This window comes from Saccopteryx leptura, chromosome 10 (genome assembly GCF_036850995.1).
Source record: "Saccopteryx leptura isolate mSacLep1 chromosome 10, mSacLep1_pri_phased_curated, whole genome shotgun sequence".
Lineage (NCBI taxonomy): Eukaryota > Metazoa > Chordata > Mammalia > Chiroptera > Emballonuridae > Saccopteryx > Saccopteryx leptura.
The window spans coordinates 57,242,829-57,259,358 of record NC_089512.1 but is presented as its reverse complement, the minus strand read 5'-3'; the positions used below and the strand labels follow the sequence as shown (position 1 = coordinate 57,259,358).

The 16,530-nt window shown below is 39.7% G+C and overlaps 1 protein-coding gene across 3 annotated transcripts in view; it reads left to right on the top strand.

Moving 5' to 3' along the window:
• Window positions 1–16,530, top strand: part of SFMBT1 (Scm like with four mbt domains 1) — a 201,930-nt gene that overhangs the window by 149,575 nt on the left and 35,825 nt on the right. For all 3 annotated transcript variants that reach the window (XM_066350444.1, XM_066350445.1, XM_066350443.1), the window contains 3 exons: window positions 11,534–11,622; window positions 15,137–15,383; window positions 16,041–16,135. In XM_066350444.1, coding sequence (XP_066206541.1) covers window positions 11,534–11,622; window positions 15,137–15,383; window positions 16,041–16,135 — 431 coding nt within the window. The remainder of the gene's footprint in view (window positions 1–11,533; window positions 11,623–15,136; window positions 15,384–16,040; window positions 16,136–16,530) is intronic.

Here is a 16,530-nt window from a genome sequence, read left to right as displayed (position 1 = left end):
ATGAATTTTAAAAATGTAACTGTGGGCCCTGGCCAGTTGGCTCAGTGGTAGAGCGTCGGCCTGGCGTGCAGAAGTCCCAGGTTCAATTCCCGGCCAGGGCACACAGGAGAAGCGCCCATCTGCTTCTCCACCCCTCGCCCTCTCCTTCCTCTTTGTCTCTCTCTTCCCCTCCCGCAGCGAGGCTCCATTGGAGCAAAGATGGCCCGGGCGCTGGGGATGGCTCCTTGGCTTCTGCCCCAGGCACTGGAGTGGCTCTGGTCGCAACAGAGCGACACCTCGGAGGGGCAGAGCGTCGCCCCCTGGTGGGCAGAGCGTTGCCCCTGGTGGGCGTGCCGGGTGGATCCCGGTCGGGCGCATGCGGGAGTCTGTCTGACTGTCTCTCCCCGTTTCCAGCTTCAGAAAAATACCAAAAAAAAAAAAAAAAAAAGTAACTGTGAATGGAGCTTGTGAAATAACTACCTAGAGAAGATCCATTTCAGTGACTGTTGAATACTGTAATTTAGTAATTTATTTTATATTTCTAGAAGGGATATTCCATGAGGACAAAATAAATTGGAAAAAAAAGTAAGGGGTGTTTTTAGTAGTAATTGGTGGTGGTAGAGTTGATCTTATTTTGGAATAATTATTTATGGATTGTAGAATAAAGTAAATTGATAATATTTTTATTAATTTTAATTTATTGTGTTAACATGGATTCAAGTGTCCCACTCAAATAACACCCTCACCCCCCACCTTTGTGTCTCCCATGTCATCCCCTTTGCCCCTCTCCCCCTAAATTCCTCTCCTCCTTCCCTCTGGGATTTGCTGTCCTGTTATCTGTATCAATGTGTTATGTATATATAGTTTTACTAATTCCTTCACCTTCTCTGATTCCATCCCCTCATCCCCCTTCCCTCTGACAGCTATCCCTCTGCTCTCTGTGACCCTGCCTCTGCCTCTCTTCCATTCCTCAGTTCACCTTGTTCATTAGATTCCACATATGTGAGATCATATGATATTTGTCTTTCTCTGCCTGGCTTATTTCACTTAGCATAATAATCTCCAGGTCCATTCATGCCATTGCAAAAGGTAAGATTTCCTTCTTTTTCACAGCCACATAGTATTCCATTGTGTATATGTACCACAGCTTTTTAATTCACTCATCCACTGACAGACTCTTGGGCTATTTCTAGATCTTGGCTATTGTAAACAATGCTGTAATAAACATGGGGGTGCATATCTTCTTTTGAATCTGAGATTTGGTATTCTTAAGAGATATTCCTAAAAATGGGATAGCTGGGTCAAAAGGCAGTTCTACTCTTAATTTTTTGAGGAAACCCCATACTATTTTCCACATGGCTGCAAAAGTCTGCATTCCCACCAGCAGTGCAGGAAGGTTCCCCTTTCTCCACACCCTCACCAACACTTACTGTGTGTTGATTTGTTAATGAGTGCCATCCTGACAGGTGTGAGGTGGTATCTCATTGTGGTTTTAATTTGCATTTCTCAGATGATTTGTGATGTTGAACATTTTTTCATTTGCCTATTGGCCATCTTTATATCCTCTTTAGAGAAGTGTCTATTCAGTTCCTTTGCCCATTTTTTGATTGGATTGTTTACCTTCCTGATGTTGAGTTTTAGAAGTTCTTTATAAATTTTAGTTATTATCCCCTTATCAGACATGTTGGTGAATATGTTCTCCCATTGTGTGGGTTGTCTTTTTATTTTGTTAATGGTATCTTTTGCTGTGCAAAAGCTTTTTAGTTTCATATAGTCCCATTTGTTTGTTTTGTCCTTTATTTCACTTGCCCATGGAGATAAATCAGCAAAAATATTGCTACAAGAGACATCGGAGGGTTTACTGCCTATGTTTTCTTTCAAGATGTTTATGGGTTCGTGACTAAGGTTTAAGTCTTTTATCCATTTTGAGTTTAGTTTTGTGAATGGTGTAAGTTGGTGGTCATTTCATTTTTTTGCATGTACCTGTTCAATTTTCCCAACACCATTTACTGAAGAGAATGTCTTTATTCCATTGCATGCTCTTACCTCTTTTGTCAAATATCAATTGACCATAAAGGTGTGGATTTATTTATGGGTTTTCTTTTCTGTTCCATTGATCTGTATGCCTGTTCTTATTGATAGTACCAAGCTGTTTTGATTACAATGGCCTTTTAATATAACTTGATATCAAGAAGTGTGATACCTCCCACTTTATTCTTCATATTCAAGACTGCTGAGGCTATTTGGGTTCTTTCTTGGTTTAGTATACATTTTTAGAATATTTGTTCTATATCTTTGAAGTATGCCATTGGTATTTTAATAGAAATTGCATTGAATTTATAGATTACTTTGGGTAGTATAGACATTTTTTTTTTTCTGAAGCTGGAAATGGGGAGAGACAGTCAGACAGACTCCTGCATGCGCCCGACCGGGATCCACCCGCACCAGGGGCGACGCTCCGCCCACCAGGGGGCGATGCTCTGCCCCTCCGGGGCGTTGCTCTGCCGCGACCAGAGCCACTCTAGCGCCTGGGGCAGAGGCCAAGGAGCCATCCCCAGCGCCCGGGCCATCTTTGCTCCAATGGAGCCCCGGCTGCGGGAGGGGAAGAGAGAGACAGAGAGGAAGGAGGGGGGGCGGGGGTGGAGAAGCAAATGGGCGCTTCTCCTATGTGCCCTGGCCGGGAATCGAACCCGGGTCCCCCACACGCCAGGCTGACTCTCTACCGCTGAGCCAACCAGCCAGGGCAGTATAGACATTTTAATGATGTTTATTCTTCCTATCCGTGAACACGGTGTATGCTTCCACTTTTTTGTATCTTCCTTGATTTTTTTTCAATGTCTTATAATTTTTTGAGTACAGGTCTTTTACTTCCTTGGTTAAATTTACTCCTAGGTACTTTATATTTTTGTTGCAATAGTGAAGGGGATTGTTTCCTTACTTTATCTTTCTGACAGTTTATTGTTGGTATATAAAAATGTCACTGATTTCTGAATATTAATTTTATATCCTGCCACCTTGCCAAATTCATTTATCTAGTCTAGTAGTTTTTTGACTGAGACTTGAGGGTTTTCTATGTACAGTATCATGTCATCAGCAAATAATGATAGTTTTACTTCTTCTTTTCCAATTTGGAGCCTTTTATTTCTTCTTCTTGTCTGATTGCTGTGGCTAGGACTTCCAGAACTATGTTGAATAAGAGTGGTGAAAGGGGGCACCCCTGCCTTGTTCCTGATCTTAAGGGGATTGCTTTTAATTTTTTCCCATTTAGTATGATGTTGGCTGTGGGTTTGTCATAGATGGCCTTTATTATGTTGACATATGTTTCCTGTATTTCCTTTTTTGCTGAAAGTTTTGATCATAAACGGGTGCTGGATTTTACCAAATGCTTTTTCTGCATGTATTGGTATAATCATGTGATTTTTATCCCTCATTTTGTTTATGTGATGAATCACATGTATTGATTTGCAAATATTGTACCAGCCTTGCCTCCCAGGAGTAAATCCCAATTGATCATGATGTATGATCTTTTTGATGTTTTGCTGGATCTGGTTTGCTAATATTTTGTGTATAATTTTAGCATGTACTTTCATCAGGAATATTGGCCTGTAGTTTTCTTTTTTTTTTTTTTTGCAATTTTCTGAAGCTGGAAACAGGGAGAGACAGACAGACTCCCGCATGCGCCCGACCGGGATCCACCCAGCACGCCCACCAGGGGGCGACGCTCTGCCCACCAGGGGGCGATGCTCTGCCCATCCTGGGTGTCGCCATGTTGCGACCAGAGCCACTCTAGCGCCTAGGGCAGAGGCCAAGGAGCCATCCCCAGCGCCCGGGCCATCTTTGCTTCAATGGAGCCTTGGCTGCGGGAGGGGAAGAGAGAGACAGAGAGGAAGGCGCGGTGGAGGGGTGGAGAAGCAAATGGGCGCTTCTCCTGTGTGCCCTGGCCGGGAATCGAACCCGGGTCCTCCGCACGCTAGGCCGACGCTCTACCGCTGAGCCAACCAGCCAGGGCTGTAGTTTTCTTTCTTTTAGTGTCTTTACCTGATTTTGGAATGAGGATAATACTTGCCTCAAAAAATGAGCTTGAAATTCTTCCCTCCTCTTGAATTTTTAAAAATATAGTGGCTTGAGAAGGACAGATGTTAGTTCTTCTTTGAATGTTTGGTAAAATTTACCTGTCCAGGACTTTTGTTTACTGAAAGTTTTTTGATAACTGTTTCAATTTCATTTGTCTTTTGATTGGAGCATTTAATCTATTTACATTTAAGGTTATTATTGACATGTACTTATTTTTTTTAAAGACTTTATTCATTTTAGAGAGGAGATAGAGAAGTGGGGAGGAGCAGGAAGTATCAACTCTCATATGTGCCTTTACCGGGCATGCCCAGGTTTTCTAACCAGTGACTTTAGCATTCCAGGGTTGATGCTTTTTCCACTGCGTCACCATAGGTCAGGCTGACATGTACTTATATATTGCCATTTTATTCTTTAAATCTGCAATCCTCTTTCTCTTTATTTCTTTTTCTTTTTTCCTTTGCTATTTTTACTGCAGGCCCCTTAACATGTCTTGCGGTACTGGTTTGGTTGTAATGAATTCCTTGAGTCTTTTTTGTCTGGGAAGCTTTTTATTTCTCCTTTTATTTTAAACTATAGCCTTGCTGGATAAAGAAGTCTTGGTTGTAGGTTTTTGCTTTGTATCACTTTGAATATTTCTTGCCATTCCCTTCTGGCCTCAAGTGTTTCTGTTGAGAAGTCAGATGTCATCCTTATGGGGGTTCCTCTGTAGGTAATTAACTGCTTTTCTTTTGCAGCTTTTAGTATTTTTTCTTTGCCTTTTAACTTTGGCATTTTAATTATGATGTGTCTTGGTGTAGGCCTCCTCAGGTTCCTCTTTAATGGGACTCTGTCTTTCTTGAACTCCTATGACTTTTTCCTTCATCAATTTAGGGAAATTTTCAGCTATGATTTCTTTAAACAAATTTTCAATCCCTTGTTTGTTCTCTTCTCCTTCAGGAACCCCTATGATACGGATGTTGTATCTCCTCATATTGTCACAGAGGTCTGTTAGAGTTTCCTCAGTCTTTTTGAGCCCCTTTTCATTTTGCTGCTCTGCTTTTGTGTTTTCGTTTATCTTTCCCTCTAAATCACTAATTCAGTCCTCTGCTTCATCCAGCCTGCTATTGATTCCTTCTCATGCAGACTTCATTTCTGATATTGTATTTGTCATTTCTGATTGTTTCTTTTTTATGATTTCAGTGTCCTTTTTTTTTTTGTATTTTTCTGAAGCCAGAAATGGGGAGAGACAGTCAGACAGACTCCCACATGCGCCCGACCGGGATCCACCCGGCACACCCACCAGGGGGTGATGCTCTGCCCCTCCGGGGCGTCACTCTGTTGCGACCAGAGCCACTCTAGCGCCTGGGGCAGAGGCCAAGGAGCCATCCCCAGCGCCCGGGCCATCTTTGCTCCAATGGAGCCTCGCTGCAGGAGGGGAGGAGACAGAGAGGAAGGAGAGGGGGAAGGGTGGAGAAGCAGATAGACGCTTCTCCTGTGTGCCCTGGCCGGGAATCGAACCCGGGACTTCTGCATGCCAGGCCGACACTCTACCACTGAGCCAACTGGCCAGGGCTCAGTGTCCTTTTTTTTTTTTTTGTATTTTTCCGAAGCTGGAAACGGGGAGAGACAGTCAGACAGACTCCCGCATGCGCCTGACTGATCCACCCGGCACGCCCACCAGGGGGCGACGCTCTGCCCACCAGGGGGCGATGCTCTGCCCCTCCAGGGCGTCGCTCTGTTGCGACCAGAGCCACTTTAGTGCCTGGGGCAGAGGCCAAGGAGCCATCCCCAGCGCCCGGGCCATCTTTGCTCCAATGGAGTCTCGGCTGTGGGAGGGGAAGAGAGAGAGAGGAAGGAGAGGGCGAGGGGTGGAGAAGCAGATGGGTGCTTCTCCTGTGTGCCCTGGCCGGGAATCGAACCCGGGACTTCTGCACGCCAGGCCGACGCTCTACCACTGAACCAACCGGCCAGGGCCTCAGTGTCCTTTTTGATGCTTGCTATCTCTTTATTTAAGTACTCATTACAACCATCCATTGTTGCTCTAAGATCCTTGAGCATACTAAAAATCATTATTTTAAACTCTGCATCTGTTAGTTTGGTCACTTCCATTTTATTTCATTTTTTTACTGGGAATTTCTTTTGTTAATTAATTTGGGTAATATTTCTTTGTCTGCTCATTTTGTCGGTGTGTTCGGTAGTGCTGTCTGACTTTGAAGTTTGTTTTGGTGTCTTAATGAGGAAGATGGGCTCAATAGTACTGACCTTCAGGCCACCTGAATTCCTTGACCTAAAAATGCTTCTTGAGGGTCAATTACGCATAATATATTCTACCTTATTTTTGTGAACTATATCTTAGAGCAGTATTTTTTTTTTATAATAATTTTATTTTTTTAATGGGGTGACATCAATAAATCAGGATACATATATTCAAAGATAACAAGTCCAGGTTATCTTGTTGTTCAATTATGTTGCATACCCACCACCCAAAGTCAGATTGTCCTCTGTCACCTTCTATCTTGTTTTCTTTGTGCCCTCCCCACCCCCTCTCCCTCTCCCATTCCCCCCTCCCCCCCGTAACCACCACACTCTTATCAATGTCTCTTAGTTTCACTATTATGTCCCACCTACGTATGGAATAATACAGTTCCTGTTTTTTTCTGATTTACTTATTTCGCTTCGTATCATGTTATCAAGATCCCACCATTTTGCTGTAAATGTTCCGATGTCATCATTTCTTATGGCTGAGTAGTATTCCATAGTGTATATGTGCCACATCTTCTTTATCCAGTCATCTATTGATGGGCTTTTTGGTTGTTTCCATGTCCTGGCCACTGTGAACAATGCTGCAATAAACATGGGGCTGCATGTGTCTTTACGTATCAATGTTTCTGAGTTTTTGGGATATATACCCAGTAGAGGGATTGCTGGGTCATAAGGTAGTTCTATTTTCAGTTTTTTGAGGAACCACCATACTTTCTTCCATAATGGTTGTACTACTTTACATTCCCACCAACAGTGTATGAGGGTTCCTTTTTCTCCACAGCCTCTCCAACATTTGCTATTACCTGACTTGCTAATAACAGCTAATCGAACAGGTGTGAGGTGGTATCTCATTGCCGTTTTGATTTGCATTTCTCTAATAGCTAAAGAAGATGAGCATCTTTTCATATATCTGTTGGCCATTTGTATTTCTTCCTGGGAGAAGTGTCTGTTCATGTCCTCTTCCCATTTTTTTATTGGATTGTTTGTTTGTTTGTTGTTGAGTTTTATGAGTTCTTTGTATATTTTGGATATTAGGCCCTTATCTGAGCTGTTGTTTGAAAAAATCATTTCCCATTTAGTTGGCTTTCTGTTTATTTTGTTATCAATTTCTCTTGCTGAGCAAAAACTTCTTAGTCTGATGTAGTCCCATTCTAGAGCAGTATTTTTAAACCTCTGTCCCACGTAACAGCTGCCAGAAATTTCGTGCTGATTGTTGAAAGAGTTAACCACTGTGATGTTGTATGAGGATTATAGGCCCAATGATCTTAGTCAAATTCATTTATGCTCAAGGTGATTTCTGCCTTAGCAGTCCTCGAAATACTTCTCCTATTTTCACCAGTCCGCAAGTATAAAAAGGTTGAAAACCTCTGCCTTAGAGTAATCAAATAGTTGAATAGAGAAAATTTTTATATAGAAGTATATTGGTTAGTAAATGAAGATGGGATGATAGAAAATTACCATTTGTAGCCTTGAATGAATATGAATCTATGTGGTTATCATTAAAAACTGCTTATATCACGATAGGAGAGACAAACAGTCTGAATGTTGCTCTTCTTTTTTTATTTTTTTAATTAATTTTAATGGGGTGACATTGATAAATCAGGGTACATATGTTCAGAGAAAACATCTCCAGGTTATTTTAACATTTGATTATGTTGCATACCCATCAAAGTCAAATTTTCTTCCATCACCTTCTATCTGGTTTTCTTTGTGCCTTCCCCTCCCCCCACCCTTTACTTCTCCTCCCCCCACCCCCCCACCCGGTAACCACCACACTCTTGTCCATGATTCTGAGTCTCATTTTTATGTCCCACCTATGTATGGAATCATATAGTTCTTAGTTTTTTCTGATTTACTTATTTCACTCAGTATAATGTTATCAAGGTCCATCCATGTTGTTGTAAATGATCTGATGTCATCATTTCTTATTATGGCTTAGTAGTATTCCATAGTATATATGTACCACATCTTCTTTATCCAGTCATCTATTGAAGGCTTTTTGGTTGTTTCCATGTCTTGGGTACTGTGAACAATGCTGCAGTGAACATGGGGATGCATGTGTCTTTACATACCAATGTTTTTGAATTTTGGGGTATATACCCAGTAGAGGGATTGCTGGGTCATATAGTAATTCTATTTTTAATTTTTTGAGGAACCATCATACTTCCTTCCATAATGGTTGTACTACTTTACATTCCCACCAACAGTGGATGAGGGTTCCTTTTTCTCCACATCCTCTCCAACATTTTTTATTACCTGTCTTGTTGATAATAGCTAATCTAACAGGTGTGAGGTGGTTCTCATTGCAGTTTTGATTTGCATTTCTCTAATAGCTAAAGAAGATGAGCATCTTTTCATATATCTGCTGGCCATTTGTTTTTCTTCCTGGGAGAAGTGTCTGTTCATGTCCTCTTCCCATTTTTTTATTGGATTGTTTGTTTGTTTGTTGTTGAGTTTTATGAGTTCTTTGTATATTTTGGATATTAGGCCCTTATCTGAGCTGTTATTTGAAAATATCTTCTCCTTATTAGTTGGCTGTCTGTTTATTTTGTTGTCAATTTCTCTTGCTGTGCAAAAGCTTCTTAGTCTGATGTGGTCCCATTCATTTATCATTGCTTTCACTTCCCTTGCCTTTGGAGTCAAATTCATAAAGTGCTCTTTATAACTGAGGTCCATGAGTTTAGTAACTATGTTTTCTTCTATGTACTTTATTGTTTCATGTCTTATATTTAGGTCTTTGATCCATTTTGAATTAATTTTCGTACAAGGGGACAAACTGTAGTCGAGTTTCATTCTTTTGCATGTGGCTTTCCAGTTTTCCCAGCACCATTTGTTGAAGAGGCTTTCTTTCCTCCATTGTGTGTTGTTGGCCCCTTTATCGAAAATTATTGACCATATATATATGATTTTATTCTGGGCTTTCTATTCTGTTCCATTGGTCTGAGTGTCTTTTTTCTGCCAATACCATGCTGTTTTGATTGTCGTGGCTCTATAATATAATTTGAAGCCAGGTATTGTAATGCACCCAGCTTCATTCTTTTTTCTTAGGATTGCTCTGGCTATTTGGGTTTTTTTATAGTTTCATATAAATCTGATGATATTTTGTTCCATTTATTTAAAAAATGACATTGGAATTTTAATGAGAATTGCATTAAATTTGTACATCACAATAGGAGAGACAAACAGACTGAATGTTGCTCTTAATGGAAGAATGCAACTTCACTTATGAAACATTCATGCCTCTTTCTCCCAAGAATCATATCTAAATTTGACCAAGCCTCTAGCTCTAAATACTGATTTATAGAAAATAGAGAGGTCAGTGGAATAACTGGTTACCACAGGGAGGCAATCAATAAAAGGTGACTCAGAAAAACTCTATATAGAATAAAAGGCTGAGTCTCTCAAAGAAATATGCTTTGAGAAAAAGAGAGACTAGCTGAGGGGGAGGAGAAGGAACAGATAAAAGAAATTTAGGCAGTATATGGATCTCATTGGGTCCTGATTTGACTGAGAAAATTGGAAAATTTATTTATGAGACATTTGGGGATATTTGAACGTGGACTATATATTTGATATTAAGTAATTATTGCTAATTTTTAAGGGATGGTTATATAAAAAGTTATTTTATTTTAGAAATATATACTGAGATAACATTGGATGAAATTATATGGTATCAAAAATTGCGCCTGACCAGGCGGTGGTGCAGTGGATAGAGCGTCGGACTGGGATGCCAAGCACCCAGGTTCGAGACCCTGAGGTCACCAGCTTGAGTGCGGGCTCATCTGGTTTGAGCAAAAGCTCACCAGCTTGGACCCAAGGTTGCTGGTTTGAGCAAGGGGTTACTCAGTCTGCTGAAGATCCGCGGTCAAGGCACATATGAGAAAGCAATCAATGAACAACTATGGTGTTGCAACGCGCAATAAAAAACTAATGATTGATGCTTCTCATCTCTCCGTTCCTGTATGTCTGTCCCTGTGTATCCCTCTCTCTGACTCTCTCTCTGTCTCTGAAAAAAAAATAAATTAAAAAAAAAAAAAAAAAGAATTGCTTGGGTGGGGGAAGAGTGTGTGAGGGTATAGATCAGTGGTTGGCAAAGTGTTGTAAAGGACCAGACAGTAAATATTTTAGGCTTTATTGACCATGAGGTTTCTGTAACAGTTGTCCAACTCTGCCTTTGCAGTTTGAAAGCAACCACAGACAGTATGTAAACAGACTATCCTAGCTGTGTTTCAATAAAACTTTATTTACTAAATAGACAGACAGCAGGCTGAATTTAGCCTACATGTTGTAGTTTACTAGCTACTCCAGATCTAGGTAGAAAGATTGACCATGAAGTGACAGTTGTTGAACCTAAGAGGATTCATACTACAGTGTGTCATGTCCATAAAGTCATGGTGCACTTTTTGACCGGTCACAGGAAAGCAACAAAAGACGATAGAAATGTGAAATCTGCACCAAATAAAAGGAAAACCCTCCCAGTTTCTGTAGGATGATGTGGCAGCATGTGCGCATGCGCAGATGATGACTTAACACCGTGTATACAGCAGAGCAGCCCACGGCCATGCCAGTTGAGATGTGGATGGTACAGAGGAAAGTTAAGTGTGTTCTGTGGCTCACTAAATTTGAATCCGTGACCAAAGTGCAACGTGAATATCGGCGCGTTTATAACGAAGCGCCACAACATTAATCACTTAAAACAGAGAATCACAGACGTTATTCACTCTGTTACACCAGATGTCCTTACCCGTGTGTGGCAAGAACTTCACTATCGTTTGGATGTGTGTAGGGCAACAAATGGAGCCCACATCGAACTGCACTGAATAGGTATGAAACTGGGAGAGTTTTGATTTGGTGCAGACCTTTCTATCGTCTTTTGTTGCTTTCCTGTGACCGGTCAAAAGTGCACCATGACTTTACGGACACACTGTATATTCTTTACTTTTTTGTGTATTTGAAAATTCCCATAATAAAAAATATAAACTAGGTACCTTTTGGATAAATAATAGTAACAGGGAGTTGGGCTTATTCTCCTTGTTTTTCATACAGTTCTTATTGAACTAACCAGGAAGTAGCTAGGAGGATTTTTGTCTTAAGCTCTCAGAGAAGTGGTTGTTGGACTCTTAGATATTGAAATGAAATAAACAATTTTTGCTGGTTTAGTTCCTCTCTGTTCTGTTTAGTTTCTTTGTGTTCTGTGGCTGACATTATGAGTAATCACTCATTTTGTTCCCTCATCTAGGCATCAGAGATAAGGTGTCTGATTGGGATGAGTTCCTGCGGCAGACTTTGACAGGAGCATGTAGTCCTCCTGTTTCGCTACTAGAGGGCGTGAGTATTACTGCGTGCAGAGCCAGTGTGGAAAATCCTCCCAGTATTTAATGATATTTCTTTTCTATCCAAAGAATCTTAAAATTGATTGCTTGTTTAATACCCCAAGGCAAATGAGCATTATTACTACAGACATAGGCATTGGTATTGGGGAGGTTTAAACTTACCCTCAGCGGTTACGAAATGGTAGCTTGCTCAGTGCCTAAAGTATTCTGAATTAGTTGCTAATACATAAAAATCTAGTTTTCCAGATTCTTTTATGCAGCTGGAAGATGTTTGGGGGCTCTCACTGTGTAATTGGTCTTTTGTAACTCCCATACCAGGTGACCCGAGATTCCACCCCCATCAGAAGATAGTAAATCTATATAGTACTTCTACCATCTACCTGCTTTCAGCAGGCTTTTTAAATTACCGTAGGTTTTGAACTTGTTAGTGATTACAGATGTCTTGTTTTTATGAAATCAGTTTATTGGTTATGATATTTCAAGTTATATTTTGTTACTTTCTGTCATACCAGTTACATTCTTTGTGGCATATGTGAAATGCAATGTATGAAGGTTCCAATTTCTCTACATCCTTGACAATACTTGTTATTCTTTTTTTGGTTATAGTTATTCTAAGGAGTGTGAAATAGTATCTCATTTTGATTTGGGGAAATCACTCATTTCCCTAATAATGAATAATGTTGAGTGTCTTTTTATGTACTCATTTGCAATTTTGTATCTTTTTGGAGAAATTTCTTTGCCCATTTTTAAATTAGATTAATGTCTTTTAGTTTTTGAGTTGCAAGAGTTCCTTATAAATTCAAGTTGCAAGTCCAGACCAGATAATGATTTCCAAATGTAATCTCAAATCCTTTCGGTTATCCTTTCACTTTCTTGATATCATTCGCAGCACAAAAGTTTTTTATTTTGATGTAGTGCAATCTATCAGGTTTTTTTTCTTCTTTTTTTGCTTGTGCTTTTGATGTTATATTTTCAAAGGCTTTGCTTAACCTAAGGTCATGAAGATTTACTCTAATGTTTTCTTATGACACTTTTATAGTTTAATTCTATGATCCATTTACATTTCCCTGAAAAACTTAGTGAACATTCTCTTTCACATTGATCTTTATATTGTATACTTTGACTCATTTTGTAATGTTTAGCCAAGGCTTGGCACATACTAAACACTCAGTGAGCCTGACCAGGCGGTGGCGCAGTGGATAGAGCGTCGGACTGGGATGCAGGAGGACCCAGGTTCGAGACCCCGAGGTGACCAGCTTGAGTGCAGGCTCATCTGGTTTGAACAATGCTCACCAGCTTGGACCCAAGGTCGCTGGCTCAAGCAAGGGGTTACTCGGTCTGCTGTAGCCCCACGGTCAAGGCATATATGAGGAAGCAATCAATGAACAACTAAGGTGTCGCAACGAAAAACTAATGATTGATGCTTCTCATCTCTCTGCATTCTGTCTGTCCCTGTTTATCCCTCTCTCTAACTCTCTCTCTGTCTCTGTAAAACCAAACAAAAACAAAAACAAATAAACAGTGAAATTTGAATAAATGAGTGAAATCATGAACAAATAAATCAATAAATATCTTATTCTACATTGACCTTGATTCTGCCATTCTACTTTATCTGTGAATGTGTTCCTCCATTTATTCATATGTTCTTTTGCAAAATAAGTGTCACAGAGCAGTTTTTATTAAAAAAATGTAAGTTTGAATATTAAGAAATGGTTATGTGATGATGTTGAAATCAGCATTCCCGTCTGACCAGGCGGTAGCTCAGTGGATAAAGTGTTGGACTAGGGTGCAGAGGACCGAGGTTCGATACCCCGAGGTCACCAGCTTGAGCGCGGGCTCATCTGGTTTGAGCACAGCTCACCAGCTTGAACCCAAGGTTGCTGGCTTGAGCAAGGGGTCACTTGGTCTGCTGTAGCCCCCCGGTCAAGGCACATATGAGAAAGCAATCAATGAACAACTAAGGTACCTCAACGAAGAATTGATGCTTCTCATCTCTCTTCCTTCCTGTCTGCCTGTCCCTATCTGTCCCTTTCTCTGTCTCTCTCTCTGTCTCTATGACAAAAAAAATCAGCATTTCCTTTTATTCTTTATTATAATTTGTAGTATATATCTAGAGAGTAAGAGTTAAGTTTTTATTTTCCATCGGTGTAATCAAAACACTGTGTTCATAAGAACATTGTGAGTTTGAGTGAGAAACAACTAAAATGCCCTTGGTAGATAAATGAATGAATTATTGCCCATTTATAATACAGATTAGCAGTAAAGCAGTGTAAAAGAATGAGGAAGATTTGTATGTGCTTTTATAGAAAGATAGCTATGATGTATTAAATGACAAACACAAATTAAAAAACAGTATACAGTATTCCCATTTAAAAAAGAAAAGTGAGCCTGACTGGTGGTGGCACAGAAGATAGAGCATTAATCTGAAATATCAAGGTCATCGGTTCAAAACCTGAGGTTGCCAGCTTGAGCCCAGAGCTGCTGGCTCAATTCTGAGGTTTCTGGCTCAAGCATGGGGGTCACTGGCTTGAGTACAGGGTTGCCAACACAATCCCAAGGTTGTTAGCTTGAGCAGGGGATCGCCAACATTATCCTGAGCTCACAAATTGGACCTGGAGTGCTGGCTCAACCCCAAGGTTGCCAGTTTGATCCCTGGTCAAGGCATGTATGAGAAGCAATCAGGGCATGACTAAGTGGAGCAACAAGTTGATGCTTCTCTCTCTCTCTAAAAAATAAAAAAAGAGGTACAGACTTGTATATAGAAAACCCAGTTTCAAAGAGTATGTGCCAAAGTGTTCATTGTGTTCTTTTTTTCTTTTTAAACTTAAAAAAAAAATTTTTTTTAATTGATTTGAGAGAGAGGGGAAGAGAGATGAGAAGCATCAACTCATAGCTGCGTTACTTTAGTTGATCATTGATTTCTTTTCTTATGGGCCTTGACCAGGGCTCAAGCTGAGCCAGAGATCCCTTGCTCAAGCCAGCAACTTTGGACGCATGCCAGCAACCTTGGGATCCTGTTAATGATCCTGAGCTCAAGCCAGCAACCTCAGGATTTCAACATGGTATCTCAGTGTTCTGGGTCAACACTCTATCCACTGCACCACCACCAGTAAGGCTATTGTGTTTTTTTCTTGAAGGTGGGATTATGGGGGAGTTTGACAGTTGTTGTTTGATTCTTTTTCTTTGATGATCATATTCGCTTTTATAATTAGAGGCTGATGATGATATTTTTAAAGTCCTTACTAGATGAAACTATATAACAAAGTCCTAGAGGTAGAGATCTACTAGAATAGTTTTATTGCATTATCGGTAGATTTTTTTAAAGACAAACATTTTTATATCAGTGACAAAAAATACTATTAGGTCTTATAGTAGATAATTCAGTGTCATTATCTTTGATTGGGTAAAAATATAAGGGCTAGTTTGAAGTTATTTAAAACTTGACTTTTTAAAATACGTTAACCTCTCTTATTTAATCATTTTTACCTTTTTTTTTTTTTAACCTACAGCTTCGTAATGGGAGGAATCCTTTAGATCTCATCGCTCCAGGTTCCAGGCTAGAACGTCAAGCGTTCCAGGACTCATTAAGCACTTGGATTGTTACTGTCGTAGAAAACATTGGCGGAAGGCTGAAGCTACGTTATGAAGGACTTGAGAGTTCTGACAATTTTGAACATTGGTTGTATTACTTGGATCCATTTCTTCATCATGTTGGTTGGGCAGCTCAACAGGGATATGAACTTCAGCCCCCATTAGGTGAAGAGTAATAAATATAACATTTTTTTTAACCATTACATCTTTGTTATATTTTTATTAATATTTATAGGACTGAGAAAAGCATTCTGCATATCAAAAAAGCTTTTGTTATTTTTCATAATAGAGATATTGCAAAAAATGTATGTGGAATTTTTTAATTAAACACTTATTTTTCTTTTAGTTTTATTGCTTTTGTAATTTGCCACACATACTGATATATGCACCTCATAGACTTCCGCTTCACGTCATACTGACCTCTTACCAAAATTAAAAATTCCCTTTGTAGCATTCAAATAGGTGTGTGAGTGGGACAGATCTTGGGTTCAAAGCAAATTGTTGATTAAGAGATTATAACTAGAGTTACTGTTTAAATAAATTTGTATCTATCATTATGTCACCCAGTTAGGATGTTGTATTATGTCATTTTGTGGAAAATCTCACTATAGGTATTTTCACCATACTTAACTACCTGAACAGAGGAGACAGAGTACTGAGGTGAACATGCAAGTTCTTTGAGTGAATATGAAATAAGTGGGCATGAACCCTTTTTGTTCCCCAGTGGAAAGGGGCTTTTTTATTTTTGTGAATGCTTTCAAGAGTTACTAAGTGTGTAATTTCTGTCATTCTTTAAAGTTACTTGTCTTGTTTTACTTAAAGCCATCAGACACCTAAAAAATGAAACTGAATGGCAAGAAGTCTTGGCCAAAGTGAAAGAAGAGGAAGAAGAGCCATTACCATCTTACTTATTTAAGGTAAAAACAAGTAAAGTAATTTAAGGGAGATGCAAAGCATAAAATAACCCCTGGCGTCAGAGGGAGTCTGAAGGAGGGAAGAGGTTTGAGGGCTGGACTGATGGTCATCCTTTTTGTCTTCTAAAAATAGTCTAGGTTTTCTCCCAAAATTCTCGGAACGTGTTTTGAGCCTTTTCTATTCTTTGAAAAAATTTAAAAAATTTTATATATTTTATTAGTTCAGGTGTACAGTATAGTGGTTAGACATTCATATAACTTACAAAGTGATCTGCTCCAATAAGTCTAGTACCCATCTGACACCATACATGGTTATTATAATATTATTGATCCTTTTTCCTATACTGTACTTCACATCCTAACAATTTGTGCTTTTTAATCCCTTCCAAGTGAAGGGA